Source organism: Narcine bancroftii, chromosome 2, assembly GCF_036971445.1.
Source record: "Narcine bancroftii isolate sNarBan1 chromosome 2, sNarBan1.hap1, whole genome shotgun sequence".
Classification (NCBI taxonomy): domain Eukaryota; kingdom Metazoa; phylum Chordata; class Chondrichthyes; order Torpediniformes; family Narcinidae; genus Narcine; species Narcine bancroftii.
The window spans coordinates 305,798,051-305,819,577 of NC_091470.1; the positions used below are offsets into that span (position 1 = coordinate 305,798,051).

The following is a 21,527-nucleotide window of genomic DNA, read 5'->3' on the forward strand; positions in this document are numbered from 1 at the left end:
GACTCAGACAACGATCTAGTACCTGCATTGATCATACTCAACCAGGATAGCCTTCACCAGCTCACCTGTTCGATGACAGACATGGAGGTAAATGGTCACCTAACAAGCTGTTTGTTTGACAGCGGGAGCACAGAGTGTTTTTATACATCCTGATACTGTGCAGACCTCTTCCCTCATAGTGAGCCCAGCGAATGAAAGATCTCTATGGCCTCCAAATCCCACTCAGCAGAGATCTGCAGCTATTGCGCAGTGACACTGACTGTATGTGGCATGAAGTATATAAGCTTCTTGTAATGCCATAGCTCTACTCGCCCATAATACTGGGGTTGGACTTCTAGTGCCATCTCAAGAGCATCACTATGAGTTCATTAGGCCCCATCCTTCCCTCATGATCTGTAACCACTGTTTTTAAACCACCTGTTCCCCCCTCTGCATGTACCCAAGCAGCAAACCGTGATCCACCCGACTTGTGGGCAAACCGTGATCCACCCAACTTGTGGGCTCCCCATCCCAATCCACAAATCTCTCCCCTGACTGTAAGCCTGTCAAAACAGTATGGGAGACAGGGCATTCATCAAGTCAGAGATAAAATGGCTTCTGGCTGAGGGGATCACTGAACCGAATACTAGCCCCTGGAAAGCACAGGTCGTGATGGTCAAGAAACAGGAAAAACTCGGCATGGTGATTGACTACAACTGCTTCATGCAGCTGGATGTGTACACCCTTCTCTGCACGATGAATCAGATAGCCCAATACTGGGTGTTCTCCACCATTGTAAAGTCGGCATACCATCAGCTCCCGATTGGTCCAAAGGATTGCCAGTACTCTGTGCTCAAGTCAAACAGCCACTTCTACCACTTCCTATGGGTTCCTTTTGGAGTCACCAAAGGAGTCTCCGTTTTTCAGAGTGAAATGGACCGAATGGTAGACCAGCACAGGTACACCATCTGCGGCCATGACCTGCAGGACCATGACACCAACTTAGAAAAATTCTTCTGCACGCCCAAGGCACTCAATGTCACCTATAATAATAACGAATGTGTTTCGCACATCACGTCTGGCCATCCTCCGCTGCTTCGTGGAACATGGAGTCATTGGTCCCGACCCCGACTGCATGTGTTCCCTGTTGGAACTCACACTACCTCACAGCCTAAGGGCCCTGAAAAGGTGCCTGGTTTCTTTTTTCCTATTATGCTCAGTTGGTCCCAAATTACACAGACCCCTGGTGAAAGCCACCTCCTTCCCCCTGTTGGCAGAGGCTCAGGTGGCATTCATCCACATCAAAGGAAACGTTACCAAGGCCACAATGCATGCATAGGTGAATCCACCCTGTTCCAGGAGGATAACAATACCTCTGACTTTGCCCTGGCCACCACCCTTAACAAATCAGGCAGACCCGTGGCATTTTTCTCCCACACCTTCCTTGGCTCCAGGATCCAGCTCTCCTCCATTGAGAAGGAGGCTCAGGTCATTGATGATGCAGTGTGGCACTGGAGGCACTACCTAGCCAGCAAACAATTTACCCTGCTGACTGACCAATGGAATTTTTTTTATGTTTAATAATAAGCAGTGGGGTAAAATCAAGAATGACAAGATTCTGAGATGGAGAATCAAACTCTCCACCTACAACTATGACATCTTGTACCGGCCTGGGAAGCTCAACGAGCCTCCAGATACCCTGTCCCAGGGGACGTGTGCCAGCATGCAGTCCAACTGACTCCAAGCCCTCCACGGTGACCTCTGTCACCCTGGGGTCACTAGGCTTTTTCACTTTGTCAAAGCCCGAAACCTTCCCTACTGACCAGAAACTGCCGGGTCTGTGCTGAGTGCAAGCCACACTTCTACCAGCCCAATAAATCACACCTGATGAAGGCTACCTGCCCCTTTGAATGCCTGAGCATGGATTTCAAGGGGCCCCTGCCCTCCTCAAACCAAAACAGGTACTTCCTTAACGTCAATGATGAATACTCCTGGTTCCCATTTGCCAACTCCATTTGCCATCCACCTGTGCAAGATGACTAGGTGATTAATTTAATAAAATGCATGGCTTTCAGTGAATGGTCTCTTGAGAGAGTTTATTTCCTTGACTCTGACTTTAATCTTGAATGATTTAGAGAATTAACCTCATTCTCAATTTCACAGAAATATTCCAGTCCCACAAAAAAATAAAATTCACAATTATTATTCTTAAACACAGACTTCTCTAATCTGACATCAAACTCAAACTACATTACCTTTGCTTCAATTTGTTTAGTGTCGATACTCTGGAATAAAAATTTAATCTTGCTTTTACCATCATCTGAAGAACCTTTCAGCTGTGAAAATTTGTATCTCCAGAGGACAGCCTGCAAAATTACAAGATAAAATATAGTCAATTGCAAAGAGGTGGTTGGTATTCCCTGTGTTAACATTCTCTTTTAATACACATCTCAATTTTATTCCATGCAGAACAGTTAACCTTCAATCAAATGCAAAACCTAACAATGAATTTGGTTCAGAGACAGGACAGTCATGAGAAATCATTATTATTATCTTCCACGTTCTGCCTCATTCAATTCTTTCTCAAACTTAGTTTTGACAGGTTAAGTTGCTGGCTTGCTGATCTCTATTCAATGCTAGAAAATGGAATCTTTCATTAATTGAATCCTGTGTCCAGCACTTCACAGCAAAATCTAACATTTTGTTCATCATGTTCTCTTACTGAGAGGTTGGATATTTGAAATTAATCGATTCTGCTGCTTATCCTGTGATCAGACAGGTAAGATTTTTTCAATCTCATGATCATTTTAAGAAAATGCCAGCAATTGAATTGCAATAAAACCCCTGGTAATACAGCACCAATGGGGATTGGCAGATGTGGATAAGTTTATTTCCGGTTACTTGACCGAATTATAACACCTACATTAAGAATAAACAGTTTAAAAAACAAAAGTAAAAAAATTCTCTACTGTACTTACAATGAACAAACTTTACTTGCATGAATATATAAACTTAAAGAATTATTCTTGTTTTTCAGTCACAATCTTTGAAAACCTTTAACTGTTGCTGCATCTGCAGGTTCTTCCACCTCCACAGAAGCACCAGAAAGGTGAGCAATAAAATTTAATATAATTAAATCGTGCCCCCCTCATCTTATTTGCTCCAATCTTCGCCAAACGTTTTTGTTCTCCTTTAGAGAACATTTACAATTTTATACATGTATTTTAACCTATTATTTTATTCTTATTTATTTTAATTTTTAAAATCTATTTTCCTCTTTTTTTCTCCAGTTGCTTGAATTCCAGATACCAGGAGTTTTATTGTATTTAAGAACTTCACTGAAGGGAAAGCCACGTTGAGCATTAAATCTATCGAATTATGAGCAAAATGATTTCAGGATTTTTTTGGAATTCACCAAGTAACAAATTTGTTTTTATATGAAAACCATATGCAAGTATATTTTGCTAAAGTATGAGAAATTGGTATTATAACTTGTCCAATACTTGGCACCAATTTAACTATTCTTTGCATTGTTAATCTTTTATCAATCATTTTAAATTCATCAATAATATGCTTGATGCTGTTTAAGACAATTTTGTGATGAAGTCCCACTTCTATTATCTGATCACTTGGTCTCATTTAAATGTAACAGTGCTAAGTGGGATGTGATGTGGGAGGGTATGTTCCAGTGTGGATACACATAACTGTTCAGATCAAATACTTCATGTATTATTTAAGGAATAACAAATTCAAAGAATGATTTTCCCTCAACTATACTACCAATTTAAAAGAAAATAAACTGCCATGTCTTTCAGCTTTTAAGTTGTTGGATTTTGCCATTTGTAATTAGTTATTTTACTTGATTATAAGCTTCAAAATCATTTGAACACTGCAGAAGTCATATGGGGTACTTGGAGGATGTAAAAATGTTGCATGAATGCAAATTCTTTCTCTTTTCTGAATGATACTGGATTAAAGAGCAGAAGGATATAAGAAATCGAAGCAGAAGGAAGGCCTGAGGGAATTCCAGTCTGCTTGCAATTTGTGAAGATGATGGCTTAACATAACATCTGTCAGGTCTTCATGAACTCCCTGATCACCCAATTATCCAAATTTTATTCATCTTCGTCTTAAATACACTCAAGAGTGAATATCTACCATACTCTGAGATGGACTATTTCAAAGATGCATAACCTTTTGTGTAAGAAAACTATCCACATCTCAGTCCTAAACAGCTGATTCTTTATTGTGAAATAATGACCTTCAGTTCAATACTTCAGTTTGAGGAAATAGGGACTCAGCCTTTATCCTGTGACCAACCCTCAGTATCTTGGTTTTGAGGACCCCTTTCTCCTCTAACCTGCAACTAACATAAAAACACACAATTTTGCTTTTATTTTCTCCATCTCATGATACCTCTATCCCCTCTGATATCTATTTTTTTATTGTTAAAAAACATGCCTTCTTTCCCCTGTCCAAAATGCACCTTTATTCTTCACATCATGCTACATTTGCCATTTCCATCTTTAACTTCGCACCTTTCTCACAGCTCAGTTTTTTTTTAAGCTTTGTATCAAATGCAAGCTTGAATATTTTAAATTGTGTTTTCACTTCTCCTTAATATGAACAGTAAATCCCTGATGGTCTGTAGAAAACCCTGACACACTCCAAAGCCAAAAATGAAAATATCTACTATTGTCAGAGAAACAAGTAAATCTGCTGTGACTGTAGTAAATAAGCAAATTTGCTGGAGGAACTTAGCAAGACTTGCAGCGCCATATCAGACAAAGATATATAACCAATGAGGCCTTAATAGTTTTGAGATGTGGGAGGTCCAGGAAGTGAGGCAGAGGGCAGTTTTGAACTATTTGAGTTTTGTGTAATGCCAAATAGTAAAATATTAAATTTTGTAAGTTTTAATATTAATGGCCTTAATGAAGAGAGTATTAGCTTTTAAAAAAAAAAGTTGATATTAATTTTTTGCAAGAAAATCACTTAACAGGTAAGGAACATTAAAAATTAAAAAGAGATTGGGTTGGACAAGTGGTAGCTTCTACTTTTAACTCTAAAGCAAGAGGTGTGCCAATTTTGTTTAAGAAAACATTACCTGTTCAAATTCATAGAGCGACTATTGATCCTGCGGTAAGATTTGTTTAAGTACATTGTCAAACTTAATCTGAGAATTGGACTTTGATGAGTATTTATGCACCAAACAGAGATGATGAAGGATATAAAAGAGATACTTTTATGTTTTTAGCTGAGGCACATGAAAAAGTATTGGTAGGAGGGAATTTTAATTGTTATCTTGATCCAGTTCTGGATAAAATTACTAAATCAGTAATTCAAGCTAAAGCAGCAAAGACAACTTTAAATGCAATGAGAGATTTGAATTTGATCAATACTTGGTGAAGACTAAATCCTGAAGAAAATGACTATTCTTTTTATTCATATAGACACGATTCTTATTCTAGGATAGACTTATTTTTAATTTTAGCACAATTGCAAAGAAAAGTTTTGAAAGTGGATTATTAGGCTAGAGTTTATCCTGAACATTCACAAAAATAAACAAACAATGAGGCTCTTTGTCAAACCCTTATTTTCTTTGACTCCTATGAACATTGTGGGACCTGCTGAGTTTCTCCAGCAATTTTGTTTATTTAATTTATTGTTCATCCTTTAAACTTTATTTACACTAATGTTGCCATAAACAACCTTTTTGTTTGCACATTATCAATAGAAGCTTGCATTACGGTTTGCACCATGCACTTGAGACAGGTTTGTAAATTTGTTTTTTTTATGAATTATGGAGAGTCAGCTACATCTTGACATGCATGAGCTAACAGAAAAACACAAAGTCTGACAATGCTGGAATCTCAAGTGAACTGTGGACTGTGTGGCTCAGGCAGCATCCATGGGTAAATATAATCGACATTTCAACTTGGGACTCTTAATTGGGACTAAAGAAAAATGGGGTTATATTTCATACATGAAGGGGGAAAGATGCTATGAGTGGCCAAGATGCAGTAGGGGGGAGAAATAGAGAGACAACTAGGAAGGAGGCTAAGGGGGAGAGGTTAGAGAGAAAAGTGATAAAAGAAGTCAGTAAAGATGAGATGGAAACAGTAGAATTAGATAAATTTGAATGGACAATAATTAGACATTTGCAAGAAATATTCACTTTTAATGTTGATTTATTTACTACATCACCATCATGCTTGTCAATTTCAACTAATTTAACAAAATTTAGTTAGATCAAAGAATTTGATATATTGTTTCAAAAGTCTGGGCAAGAAACACATTTTAAATTCTGACATATTTTTTTTCTTTATATGCTATTAATTAAAAATGTGTTTGTGTACAGAATCCTCATTAAGGGTTTCTGTGAAGAAACCTAATTAAAATGTCTTTTTTACAATGTTTTGTGACAGTTTTGCAATAAGACACAGCAAATTCAATTAATTCTGGTTTTCTGAACGTTGAGCTCAAAGAATTTAATGGTAATTTTGAACCAAATTAACATTAATGAAAAGGTAAACTTTAGAATTCTGTTACCTTTGATGCAGCATCGAAACACACAAAACCCATATTGAAGTCTATTGTCAGTCCCATGAGGTGACTCTCCAACACACAGGTGTAGGTTTTACACTAAAAGAAAACAAAATATTGTACATGTAACTCAAAAAAAATTGCATTGAAACACATCTCAGGAATATTTCATGGCAATTCACTCTCCTCAGCAATGTAGTTAATATATGAGGCATAACACATAACACCCACTCTTAAATAATTACTGAGATGTCTCTGTCCTGTAACATCCTGAAGTGCCTCCATTGCAGCTTTTAAATGTTGCCATGATCTCAGTTCCACTGCTCTATGTGTAAGTCTATTCCAAGTATATAAGATACTACCAGAAGAAAGATTTCTTAGCATCAATTCTGAAATTACTTTCACTAGTTTGAAGTCATAAATCCTTAGATGATTTTCTAATTTGAAGGAATCAACTTGTTTTAAATTTCATTCTCTGACCTATCTTAAAATCTCTCTCCAATAGTTTTTGATTTAAAGCAAGTAAAAGTCTGAAACAGAATGAATGGAAAGGCAACAAAAGGCAAAAACAACACTGAAACTAGCATAATTAAAAAATGCTAAATATTAATTTAATGTTTATTCTTTAAAATATTCACATTTTACTTTGACATACTTTTGCACTTTAAAACAAAAAGACATCCAGATGTTATGAACCCCGAGAACCCCAAAACCCAGCAGCAATAGATATCCACCAAGACAAATGGTTACATAAACAAAAGGTGCTTTTAATTATCTTTAAACATGAAAACAGAATTACACTTTAACTTATCACTATTGACTTAACTAACCTAACTTAACACCCTTCTAATTCTAAGCACACGTGTATGCAATGTGTGTGTAAGTTCAGAAAGGTTCTTTGGTTCACAGTTCAATCTCACTTCTCAATCCTCCAAGTTCACTGATTGTAGGCAATTCTTATACTGTGTACAGAATTTAACAATTATAAAGTTCACCAGGCTTTGGTTCTTGAAAGGTAAATGGTTATTGCTCAGGAAGGTTCTTGTCGGTTTTCAGAGAGAGATTTGTTGTTCCTTTTTAATCAGCCTCTCCAGTGTCTTGCTGACAAAACTTGCTCCTTCAGGGTTCTCCAGATGATAACCTTTTTCTTTCAGGTCACCACAGAGTGCCTTTTTGTTTCTCTTGCTCCAAGTGAAACATTAGACAGCCAGTCCTCTCCTTCTGCATGAACCACAAGGTCTTTGTCCAGGCCATCTTCCAAACAGGCTATCCACAAGCTTGCCAGCTTGTCCTGTTCCAGTCCCAGCTGCTGTCTGGTGGCTGTAATACTGTACAAGTGATCTCTGTCTCTCTCTCTCTGAGAGAAAGCCTGTTTTACTCTCTCTGCTTGCAAAACCACATGATCCTCTTTCTACAGCTCCAGACATAAGCGGCTCTGACAAACTCTTTCATCTCTTTCATCTGTTGCCTTTTGTAAACAACAATCCATCTTGCTAAAGCTCTGAGGCCCTGATATGTCTAGCATGGGACAGAGTTCCAGTATTTTAAATAAGATCTTTGTTAAAGTGTTTGTATGCAACCTACTCCAGCAAACCTTTCCCAATTTATCTCCTAAAAACATATCTATATATACTTTGTCACACAGAAGAGAGAATTACTGATTAAACACTAAAGCAACTCAGCACAAGAACAGTATGAATTGCTTGACTAATTTATTCTAAAGTGATTCCTACTTTCAAACATGTTGAAGTATATGAAAGCCCTTTGTGGCTGAGAATGCTTGCATTTATTGTTGTTTACCTGTCTGGTTATTATCCATCAAAAAAGCAACAGTTTTATATGATTCAAATACTTTTTTTTGGTCAAATTCCTCCTTCCTGTAGGACTCCTAGCGTTTTAAAACACAGAAACAGGACATGTGATGATCGATACTTGAGCCAACTTTGAAAGACTATTCAGTTAGTTCAATTCTAAATCCATCATTCAAAATTCATCAATGAAAAACAAAGAGTAAAAGCAGAGAATCCAACAGCACAGAAGGAAATAGGACATCAGGAAAACAGTATGATTGGCATGGGCATGGAGGGCCATGGAAGAAGGTTTTGGTGTTGGATAACTCTGTGACACTCAGGATGCCATTTGGCCCATTGCGTCACACCTGGATCTTTTGAGGAACAATTCAACTTGCCTCATGCCTCAGCTATTTAGACATTACATGCATTTTTTTTTCAAAAATGTATTAAATTCCTTTTGAAATAATAACTTTCTTTGTGTAATGTTGTCCATGGTCTAATAAGAAGATATGGCGAACTAGTAACTTTGCTCTTGGGGTTTTTTATCATAATGCAATTCCATTGAGCATTTCTGTTAACTTGATACCTGTACAGTAAAAAAAAATTACCAGGGAAGTTGCTAACTAACGAAATTTAAGATTAAAACATTATCGTACTTTTAATAACTCCAGTCCAAAATTATTTGTTAACTTTCAGAATTCTTTGAACTCTTTACAATAAACACTGGCTTGTTGGAATTAGTCAGATTCCCAATTCTGAAAGAACTAAATCAAAGGCTTCAAAATTATTTGCCTTCAAAAGCCTAGCATCAAACCAACTCCAGGTAAAAGAAAGACACAAATTGAAAGGAAAATAATAATGCTTACCTTTAAAATTTTAAATGATTGACATTAAAATATGGTGAGAATTTTAAATAAAGTGATGGATATTATCCACACACACAAAATGTTATAGCTAAATGAGAGACAAGTCATTCTTGCTGCTGCCACTCAGATTTCAGATTTATTGTCAGAATACATTCATGACCACCTACAACCATGAGATTCCTTTTCCTTGCAGCCGTAGCAGAATTACCATTAATTGGTAGTGCAAAAAATAAGATACGCACAATATAAACAGGTAAACAAACAAAGAACTGTAAACAGATAATGTATGTAAACAAATTGTGTGCAATGCAGAGAAAACAAAAAGCACACAAGAGTGTTTCAATGAGTCCCTGATTGAGTTTGTCTGATGGTGGAGGGGGACCAGTTGTTCCTGAGTCTTGTGGTGTGAGTCTTGTGGTGTGAGTCTTGTGGCACCTATACCTCTTTATGATAGCAACAAGAAGAGAGCATGCGCTAGGTGGTGAGGATCTTTGATGATGGCTGCTGCCCACCAACAGCAGCGTTTCCTGTAGATGTACTCAATAGTGAGGAGGGTTTTTCCTGTGATATCCTACCTCTCGGAGGGCATTACACTCAGGAGTATTGGTTTCGCCATATCAGACCGTGATGCAGCCAGTCAACACACTTTCCTCCACACCTCTGTTTAAATCTGCTAGGGTTTTTGGTGTCATACCAAACCTCCGCAAACTCCTGAGGAAGTAGAGGTGCTGATGTGTTTTCTTCCTGATGCCATCGGTGTGTTGGGACCGGGAAAGATCCTCCAAGATAGTGACTCCCAAGAACTTAAAATTACTCACCCTCTCCACCTCTCATCCCCCAATTATCACTAGATTGTATTCCTCTGGCTTTCCTTTCCTGAAGTCAACAATCAGCTCCTTGGTTTCGGTTATATTGAGTGCAAGGTTGTTGTTGGTGCACTGTTCAGCTAAGTTTTCAATCTCCCTCCTGTATGCTGACTCATACCGTGGTATTGTGGGAAATTTGTAGATGGTGTTTTATTGCCATACAGAGGCACATAGTTGTAGGTGTAAAGTGAGTACAGCACTGGGCTAAGAACACAGCCCTGTGGTGCTCTGGTACTGATAAGAGTCTAGAGGTGAGGAAATCTATGATCCAGTTACACAGTGAGGAATTAACTCCCAGGTCCTGGAGTTTGCTGATCAGTTTTGAGGGAATTATGGTGTTAAATGCTGAATTGTAGTCGATAAAGAGCATCCTGATGTATGCATCTTTGGTGTTCAGGTGTTCCATGGCTTTGTGTAGAGCCAGTGAGATGGCATCCACTATAGACCTGTTACTACAATTGGCAAACTGGAATGTATCCATGTAACCACTCAGACAGGAGCTGATGCTTCATCACCAACCTTTCAAAACACTTCATCCCTGTTGATGTAAGTGCTGCTGGTCGATAGTTGTTAAGGCAGGTAACTGCACTCTTCTTGGGCATCAGTACGATTGATGCCTATTTTAAACAGGTAGGTACCATGCCCTGCTGGAGTGATATACTGAAGATATCCATGAATACCTTGGTAAATTCGTCAGCACAGATTTTTAATAATCAACAACGTACTCCATCAGGGCCAGATGCTTTTCTCAGATTCATTCTCCTGAAGGCAGCACGCACGCCATCCTCAGATACAGACAGGATTGGACCATCAAGGTCATGGTGATGCAGGGGGTTGTTCTTCACTGTTACTGTCATCAAATCAGGCGTAGAAGGCATCGAGTTCCTCTGGGAGAGAAGCTTTGATGTCTGCTACTTTACTGGATTTGGTTTTGTAACAGGTTATGGCATTTAAGACCTGCCACAGTTGTTGGATGTCCCTTGTTCTTTCCATTTTGATTTGGAATCTCCACTTTTCCCAGGAAAGGGCTCTTCACTCAAAATAAGGAGGTTGTTAACAGTACACCACTTTGATCAGTCAGAAGTCACATATTGGCCAATAGGTAAGGACAGCAGATTTCACTCCTGGACATAAGTGAACAAGATTGGAGTTTAATGACAATTATTTTGCAATCATTATTACTGACTGTAGCATTGTTATGTTTTGTGTTGCATTGTCTGTTATGTAAGAAACATGAGAAGTTGTGCTGTTTGTTAATTTGAACATTCCTAGTTCAGAGTTTGGGTGCATCAATCGCTAGAGCAATTGATTCACTGTAATGTAAAAGCTACACCTTCATTTTCTGATCCTTATTTTCACAATAGGGTAGGAGTGTGTAGCAATTAATTTAACAAGTGAAAATAAAAAGAACTGCTATTTTAGTCTGATTGTGTACAAGTACCATGACAGGAGCCCAGATGAAGATAAATAATATTGGAGTCTGGAAAATATTGATTTTAAACTTTATATTTGAGAAATGAGTTTGAAAGTAAAACATTTTAAAATATTTAAAGATCGAAACATTACAAAGGAATTAACAAGAATTGATAGAGCAAAAAATAGCACATTTTCCAACTCTGAATACCTCAAATGCAATCTTCCAAGTACTTCTTGATACTAATCCATACTCTGCCAATCCCACATTTATTTTTTAATGAAATTTCAGGGTTTGTAGGTTATAATATAGCATCATCTGCAAAAAGACTAATTTTATGTTCTTTATCTTCTGTCTTGAAGCCCTTAATCTCATTATCTCTTCTTATCACTAATGGTTCCATAGCCAACGCAAATAAAATTCCAAGTACTTCTTGAAGTGTGTAGTCCCTTTAGTGAGGAAATAAGACTTCAGTTTTGTGAGTGACTGTTCTCTGTAAGTTTAAATGATCGTGTGAAAATAATATTGTGAAATGAGAAAAAGAAAGACCAGTACAGACGCCTAACCTTTCATCCAGGATCATCAGGACAGGACACCTGCCATTGTTCAGAATCCTCTGGATTTTGGAATCCTTTTGATTTCCGCCCCTCTAAGCCCATCCAAGTTGCACTGCCATCTCTCTCTCTCTCTCCCCTCCTTGCCCGCTCAAGTCATGCAGCTGTCTCTCCTCCCCATCCACCTAAGTGCCGCTGCTGTCTCTCCCCCTCACCTGACAAGTCGCGCAGCCGTGTCTCCCCTCTCACCCATCTGAGTCATGCTGCCATCTCTCTCTCTCTCTCCCCTCCTTGCCCACCCAAGTCATGCTGCTGTCTCTCCTCCCCATCCACCTAAGTGCCGCTGCTGTCTCTCCCCCTCACCTGACAAGTCGCGCAGCCGTGTCTCCCCTCTCACCCATCTGAGTCATGCTGCCATCTCTCTCTCTCTCTCTTCCCCCTTGCCCTCTGTTGTACCAACATCAGGAGAATGGCCCCCTTCTCGCTTGCCCTGGTACAGCGGTTTCAGCTGCATGGGGGAATATGAGTAGCGATGACGGCCATTGAACCACTGCTGCTGAGCCAACTAAAAGTGTCATGATGGTGGATGGGTGTCAGTATAGGTGATTCAGAGGTGCTTATAAAGTAGTGGAATGCAACAGGATACACAGGAGTTGAGCAAGGCTCACATCAAACTCCATCTTTGATGAGCAGATGTCATCTACCAAAAAAAGTGCTAGTTTTTGAAGATTCCCGGTTTTCAGAATTCCAGAAAAAAGTTTAGGGACCTTTACTGAGACTAAGATATTGAGGAGTATGGATTTAAAAGAAAACTCTATATATTTTCGTTCATTCATGTGTTCACTTATCTATAACTTGGTATCCATACCTGTATTCGTTCTACCTCCAAGAAGGTTGCTGTCTGAAATGCCTTTTCCCAAAGAATGAGTTCATATTCTAGTTCCACACTGAAGATAAGGTCTTCTCCATTTTCTGTCTGAACACTAAAACAGTGCTTTCGTCGGTCCCACAGATCCCTGTCCTGATGAAAACCTGAAGTTATGTATTCTGGCATACATCATTTAATATCTTCACCTAACACACACATTAATGGTATTTATTGCAGATCTAACAGCTTATGATGAATAGGTTTTCTTATACAAATGTTGGCAAATTTGCTTATAAATTAACACTCAAATGTTGATACAGTTTGAATGAAAAACTATCCATCCATTCTAAAAATAGTGATTTGGTGTTTACAACCCCCTCCATAAATCTTCGTCCGCGAAGCCAAGCCAAAAAAGAATCATAATACATGATCATATGTTTCTTTCACTTTTCCTTAAGTTAAATATTTTACATTTTTATTTCTGAAATTAAAATCTTCACGAAAAGCTAATTCATAATCCCACTACTTCATAGAGCCAATTAAATTGATAAGTTAAGTCTTCCCACACCAATGTAGTTTACTGGCAATCTAGCTAATAATTGGAAATTCTTCAAACAGTGATTCCACATTTATTTAGGGGTGAGGGAGAGACTGATGGAAAACAAAAAGTGTCTATATTTTTGCACATGATGGGACATCTATAACAGTTTTCATATTGACGAGGACAGCTATCATGTTGGACACTCGATACAAAATTTAAGGAGTATTTTGTCCCAAGTATGAAAAGATTCAAGTTTTTCTCCTGCGACCAGTAACAAGGTATGAGTTTTGACCAATACTTAGTCAAGCTTCACACAGTTTAAGTCCTGTAAATTTGGAGATTTGAAAAATTCACTCATTATAGACAGAATAGTTTGCAGAATCCCAGATAATGGACTTAGAGAAAGACTGTTGAATGAAAAAGATTTGACACGGGAAAAGGCTGTGAATATGTGTAGGGCAGCAGAGACCACACAAGCAGGATAACATTATTACTAAGGAGCTGCACAGGATGGACACAGCCGTACAAGTGATGAAGAAAGATAGACAGAGCACCAGGTATTTCCCAATGCAACAAGCAAGCAAAGTGGTAAGCTCAAACAGCAAATGCAACAGGTGCAGAGGTAGACATATTCCAAAGATGTGTCCTGCTATAAATGTGGGAAGAAGAATCACTTTGCAAGGGCTACAGACTGCTGCAGGCCAGAACACTGAGATGAAAACTTTATTTCAAACTTCTCAAAAAGAATAACTTTTCTTGTCATCATTAAAGGAGTCACTTGTACAAACTGCTGCAAGAGAGTCACTCAAACCTCTGGTCCCAACTTTGATCCATCTTCAGATATGGAAAATGAGTCAGAAGATTCTGCAGGGACTGTTGAGATTCTTAGTCAAGATCCATCTTCCAATCAGTTTTGTAGGATTGGAGGATTATGTGTGGAGCTGGCTGATGTAACTTATTTTGTTTCTCGTAAAAGTGATGTTCTTCATTTGGCAAAACAAGAAGATATTGAGTACTACAGTGAGGTCCAGACACTGAGCTGAGAAATTGATGCACTGAAGGGAACAAATGAATCCCACGAGTGCCAGATGCAAGATATGAAAGTGTGATAATATGGAGGCCACTAATGTCACCATTTCACAGCTTGAGGATAAAATCAGTCATTTGCAAGGACGTTAGGAGAAGGCCCTGGAAATGGAGGAGCAGGTGAAAATATCCACAAGAATCAGGATTTATTGTCAAGAACAAGTCATGAAATTCAGTGTTTTGCGACATCATGGTGCAAACATTCATATTATAACCATCTTATGACATTACCATAAAAATAAAATAGAATAAAATAATAACAATAATGGAGCACGAAAAGTAAGACAGTGTCTTTGGTTCATTGATTATTCAGAAATCTGATGGCAGTGGGGAAGAAGCTGTCCTTGTGCTGCTGAGTGCTCATCTTTTAGCTGCCTGTATCTTTTCCCTAAGAGTAGCAAAGTGAAGAGGCCATGGTCTGGGTCGTGGGGGTCTTTCAAGAATAGAGGCAACTTTTTTAAAGACACCACCTCATGTAGAGAAGTCTGGGGCCTGTGATGTTGCAGGCCGAGTTAATAATCCATGGAGTTTATTCTTGTCCTGAGACTTGGCGCCTCCATACCAGGCAGTGATGCAGCCAACCAGAATGCTCTCCACGGTACGCCTGTAAAGGTTTGTGACAGTTTTGTTGACATACTGAACATCCTCAGACACCTCACAAAGTAAACACACCAGGACATGGTAACACACAAAGGACCAACAACGAATTGGCAGCTGTCTTGGCAGAGGCTGTGGTTGATTCTGTTCTGACAATGAAGAAACCAAATGAGTCAATGGATTGCTACATGGTTGAAATTCTGGAGATGAAACTCAAAATTAAAACAGAATTAAAACACACCTTGTTCAGGGAAAAGTATTAAATCATGGTGCTTGAGACCTGGACATGAAGAAAAGAGTGGAAGATGCTTACATTGTCACCTGCTGCGATTCATTGGAGTAGAAAAGACGGAAGTCATTTCTGGATTCTTCTATAAAAGTGCTGATGAAAAAAAAAATGCAAGCAGGGAGAAAGTTCATCGAAGACAGAGTTAATAAAATTTATAGCACTGAAAAGAAATGTTTGTGGAGATTTAAAAAAAAATGATTTGTAGTAATTATCCAAAAGAGTTTCGATCCATTTTTTATTGGAAGCATTTGCAAAAGGAAGCATTGTGGCCTTGAGAAGAGCAAAGCTTGCTTGTGAATTCTGTGGAGAACCTCACCCCAGAATGCTTGGCCATGCTGGATTTGTATATGAGCATACCTTGGGTGGATAAAAGTTCACCTTTGTGGAGTAATGCAACAATCCTCGGTCAGTGATGCTGCTTCTCAAGGGTCCACATAAACACACCTTAATAAAAATCAAAGATGCAGTGCATGATGGTCTGTGTGCAATGAAGGATGCAATTGAGGATGGATGTGTGGCAGATGCCTTGATCAAACACAACACCAACATAAAGAACAGAGCAGAGTTTGGATTGAAAGCATTTGCAGATGCTCTGTTGATGATTCTCAAGGTACTTGCTCAAAACCTAGGATATGACCCTCAAGAGAAACTCATAAAAATTCAGTCAGCATACTCTAAAAACAGTCAACTTGCTGGAGAAGACGTGAACTATCCAGTGAACAGAATAGAAAACAACTTCTGCATCTTCTGAGCAAGAACATTGACATCAAGCATGAGAACAAGATTAAAAATAAAGGAGAAGTTCTGCTGTGACGTTTATATGGTTCAGTGTTTGTGAGACGGGCTAACATTTTGCAGGTGTGAAATTCGTCCCGGTGGAACCTCAAAAAAGAAAAGACTGTTAAATGAAAATACATTTTGTGATTATTGGAAAACCAATACAGACAGGTAATAGCTGTTCAGTCTACTATATCTTGTACAGACTTGGTAAATAGGCTTGTTATGCAGATATAGTATTGTGTTTTTAGTTTTTTTTAAAGGGGAAAGATATGTTATTATGAAGACGCTGTTTACATCCGGTACCGCACGGATGGCAGTCTCTTCAATCTGAGGCGCCTGCAAGCTCACACCAAGACACAAGAGAAACTTGTCCGTGAACTACTCTTTGCAGATGATGCCGCTTTAGTTGCCCATTCAGAGCCAGCTCTTCAGCGCTTGACGTCCTGCTTTGCGGAAACTGCCAAAATGTTTGGCCTGGAAGTCAGCCTGAAGAAAACTGAGGTCCTCCATCAGCCAGCTCCCCACCATGACTACCAGCCCCCCCACATCTCCATCGGGCACACAAAACTCAAAACGGTCAACCAGTTTACCTATCTCGGCTGCACCATTTCATCAGATGCAAGGATCGACAATGAGATAGACAACAGACTCGCCAAGGCAAATAGCGCCTTTGGAAGACTACACAAAAGAGTCTGGAAAAACAACCAACTGAAAAACCTCACAAAGATAAGCGTATACAGAGCCGTTGTCATACCCACACTCCTGTTCGGCTCCTAATCATGGGTCCTCTACCGGCACCACCTACGGCTCCTAGAACGCTTCCACCAGCGTTGTCTCCGCTCCATCCTCAACATCCATTGGAGCGCTTACACCCCTAACGTCGAAGTACTCGAGATGGCAGAGGTCGACAGCATCGAGTCCACGCTGCTGAAGATCCAGCTGCGCTGGATGGGTCACGTCTCCAGAATGGAGGACCATCGCCTTTCCAAGATCGTGTTATATGGCGAGCTCTCCACTGGCCACCGTGACAGAGGTGCACCAAAGAAAAGGTACAAGGACTGCCTAAAGAAATCTCTTGGTGCCTGCCACATTGACCACCGCCAGTGGGCTGATAACGCCTCAAACCGTGCATCTTGGCGCCTCACAGTTTGGCGGGCAGCAACCTCCTTTGAAGAAGACCGCAGAGCCCACCTCACTGACAAATGGCAAAGGAGGAAAAACCCAACACCCAACCCCAACCAACAAATTTTCCCTTGCAACCGCTGCAATCGTGTCTGCCTGTCCCGCATCGGACTTGTCAGCCACAAACGAGCCTGCAGCTGACGTGGACTTTTTACCCCCTCCATAAATCTTCGTCCGCGAAGCCAAGCCAAAGAATAACAAAGTATGTACATAAGAACTATATTTCCGCGTGGTTGGGCAGAAGTCAGAAGTGATGAATATGAGGGGAGTCATGAGGATTGTCAGTTGAAGACAACTGGAAGTCGTTGGAGGCAGTGGAAGCAACACAAGGAAAATAAAGTCAGTTAATTGATAAACCCACATAAAATAATTCTTCTTGAAAGAACACGCATGACAGGCATGATTAACTGATAAGGGATGGGAATAAAACGCTTACACTGTCATGTTAAATCTAAATAAATTCATATAAAGGCTACAGTTAGAATGCCTCTTTCATGTGCATGGAAAACATAGATTAAAAATTTTGAAAACTGGTAATGTTGCAGAAGGATCCTAAAATTTTTTAGTGAACTGATTTTTAACATCCAGGAAAACATTGAACTCTTCCATACACCTTTTGAAAGAAGCTTTTTTTTCCCAAATAAAAAATAAATGTACAAATTGCTCAAAATGACATCCAGTGAAAAATGAAAGTCTGCATACAATTGTAGTAAAAACACAAAAATGCTGGAGGGTCTCAGCAGGTCATGTAGCCTGAGCCCTTCTTATGCACACAAAGTAGGCAGGCACCTGAAGAAAAAGGCTGGGTGAGGAGGGCAGAATGGACAGGGGAAGAGCACAGGCCAACAGACAAAAGGCCATAATTGGACATGGATGGGAGGACACGAGCCAAAAGGTGAGAATTGATCAAGGGAATGGGACAGTTCTGGAGGAAATAAGACAGAGGGAAAAGGAAAGAGACAAAGTTGGATGAAAACAGACATAGGGATAGAGGAAGGGGAAAGATGGGTCAGGAGGATTACGGAAACTGGAGAGTTTGATGTCAATGCCTTTTCTACTTAGGCACCTGCCTGCTTTTTGCTCATACCCTGACAGAGGGCAAATTGTTAGTTATATTTCTTTACATTCTCCAGTGTTTTTGTGTTTTTACATTGTGAAAAGTGATATTTTCAAGAAAAAACATTGGTGAATTAGATGCATTATTTACCTCTGGCTGCTTTGATTCATTACATGATGCTTTTAATCCCCAATTCAACATTGACCCTTTTATTTATTCCCCCATTTGTGGCTGTCTTATTATCATGTGGTCATAACTTCATCATTCAAATAGCCTCAGATCTATGAACAGGTTATTCTTATATATGTATATTGTTCTGCATATGACTGTTTATCATATGTGTGTTATGTCTAGTTAAGTGTCTGCATGTTTTGCACCAAGGACCAGAGAACCATGTCATTGGGTTGTATTTGTGCAACCTGATGATAATAAACTTGAACTGGAACTTAAGACAAATCATTTCAGCCAGGTCAGCTGGGAAAATAATGTTATCCTGAAAGACAGTTTGAACACACCCTTTCTTCAGAGGACCTTAAAACAACATTACAGCAAAATGTTTCAAACTCCATCTTTCAATTCTTTCTGATTGTCTTTTTCAAAATTGTTTGATTTTGAGGTGAAAATATTTTATGGTGTAAGAATTTATCATCATATATACACATATAAGGTACAGGTGCACTAAATTTTGAAAAAAATATTTAAAAAGTCATCTGACATCAGTGATTCACTTTCATTTAGTCCCATGACTTTAGCACAATGCCTTTACAGTGCCAACAATCAGGACCGGACATGGGTTCGAATCCCACGCTGTTTGTAAAAAGTTTGTACGTTTTCCCTGTGTCCATGTGGGTCTTCTCCAGGTGTTCTGGTTTACTCCCACCATTCAAAACATGTTGTAGGTGAGGTGTAAATTTAGCAGCATAGATCCATGGGCTGAAATGGTCTGTTAATGTGCTGTATGTCAAAATTCAAATAAACTTTTAAATTGGACACCTGCAACAAAATAATGGAATCTTGAATTTGATGTGCTGACCACAGAGCCATTTTCTAATCTATAGGCCCATGAAGGAAGGCTTTGCATTTGCTTGGTAAAAATTACTGATAATGATTGCTTCATTTTGAGCATTACTTAATCTTAGTCAATATGGCTCGATTTTAAATGTCTCAAAAAGTTAATCCCAACACACAATTGTACAATAAGCAGGAAAAGTTTCAAAGTACCATAGAACATCTCAATGGAAATTCACTGAAATGCATGCATTTCTTATCTGTAGGGTTCCAAATAGTTGTTGGGGGTATTCCAAAAATACCATTCCAGTCTTGGTCTGCATATATAGTATTAATAGAATCTGCTTGCTCAATCATACCTTAAGGATTTTGCACATTATCTCATAAACTGTGTAACTCCTCACAGCTTTCGTCCAATCCCATGTAGTCACCTAAGGAAAGAAATAACTTAGATGATTAAATATTTAAGTTATTTTATCTTTTTGACTGCAAGTGAACAACATTACTTAGAATATCTTTGGCCCAGCTTTGCAGATGAAAATAAACTGCAGCAGGAAAAATTTAGAGTTACTTGCAGGCCTCTGAGTGTCCAGCAGAACATTAGACTCCTGATTTTTCATTAGGATTCTCATGTAAAACTCCCACAAATAATGGCAACAATAATGCAAAATGTAACTTCAGTATGATTTTCAATCTCATTGGTTTGAAAAGCACTTCTTATTTACTGACAGAACAACCCATGTTTTAGTTTATATTCCCATCCCTTATCAGTTATCAAAAATGATGCTTTTTAAGGGAACAAAATGCAACCTGCATTCTTTGTGCTCAATGAGATCTGTAATTTTCTGTAACCTCAAATTCAGGTACCATCATCAACGAGAGGATATACTTTTCATTCAGTCAACGTAAGAGGGCAGAGCAGATCTTGTCTGGGCACTGTCTTCATTACAAAGTTTTCAAAGCCTCTTTGAAGAAATGCAAGGAACCTCAGGCCCAAAAATGTTCAAAATGGAGAAGCAGATTTAACAGATTTATGTTAATCTTTAATTTAATGTTAAACTATATTTCTTATATAAAAATATCTTAGTTAATTAATTAATTTATATAATTAAAATATTGTATCCGTATTCTTAGTAATTAGTTGTGGGTTGGTACAGGGTCACACACAGGTCACAGCACATCAATAGATACCACTGTTTCAGAGAAGAGTGTTCATTCTAGGAGTCATAGAGCTAACAGATTTAAAGTGGGTTTTAATTATTCAAGAACTGCTGAAAGAAGGCATCTGTTTTTAATCAAAGCCATTTAAGCCTCTTGAACAGAGATGAGGTCAGATGTTGTTATAGATATGGAATGGTTTTGAAAAAGGAAAAGAATCTTGGTAGAAATAAAACTGATGGATATGTGGTTTACAAGAATTAGGACTCACCTAAGTGATGATGTAAAGGTCACATGATTTGGAGAAATAGATGACCAAATTCAGACATTTTGAGTTCAGTTTTTTGGAAGAGTTCAGTTCGGAGAGTACGTCCCTGTTACACAGGGATTGAAACCTTGTGAAAGACAGGGTTGAATTACAGTAACCAGAATTGATGCTGTTGTGTTTTACTCTTGGGAAAGGGGGAACATAGAATCAGTGGCTTTTGAAATAAGGAAGACTACTTCACTAACTCTTTGGAAAAGAGGACAGATTTCTACTGGATCTATTTTTGTACAGCTACTTTGTTTAATTCTTGTCTAGTTTGTGACTTCATCGTGGAAGAAGATAGCCACATTTGTATAACCCATATTTGGGTTTATGACTTAATTGTGGAAGAAGATAGCCACTTCATTTAACCCTTGTTTGGGTTTGTGAATGCATCATGGAAGAAAATAGCCACATGGTGAGTAAAGAGGCCTGAAGATATCATTTTAATAATTGCTTTATAATTACTTTTGAACTGAGAATTTGACCTTCAAGCAAGACTAAAATGATGATGCTGAACTTTTAAAGATTGACTTTTCAGTGGGACTTTAATTATATACACGCACACGCACGCACGCACGCACGCACGCACGCACGCACGCACGCACGCACGCACGCACGCACGCACACACACAC

At 38.8% G+C, this 21,527-nt stretch overlaps 1 protein-coding gene and 1 pseudogene across 1 annotated transcript in view; one reads left to right on the forward strand and one right to left on the reverse strand.

Moving 5' to 3' along the window:
* Positions 1 to 21,527, reverse strand: part of sntg1 (syntrophin, gamma 1) — a 149,912-nt gene that overhangs the window by 8,785 nt on the left and 119,600 nt on the right. The window contains exons 13-16 of the mRNA XM_069915697.1: positions 19,786 to 19,857; positions 12,887 to 13,039; positions 6,532 to 6,624; positions 2,235 to 2,345 (exon numbers count right to left, since the gene is read on the reverse strand). Of these exons, the coding sequence (XP_069771798.1) occupies positions 2,235 to 2,345; positions 6,532 to 6,624; positions 12,887 to 13,039; positions 19,786 to 19,857 (429 nt within the window). The remainder of the gene's footprint in view (positions 1 to 2,234; positions 2,346 to 6,531; positions 6,625 to 12,886; positions 13,040 to 19,785; positions 19,858 to 21,527) is intronic.
* On the forward strand, positions 13,938 to 16,150 carry LOC138752229 (T-complex protein 1 subunit zeta pseudogene; annotated as a pseudogene).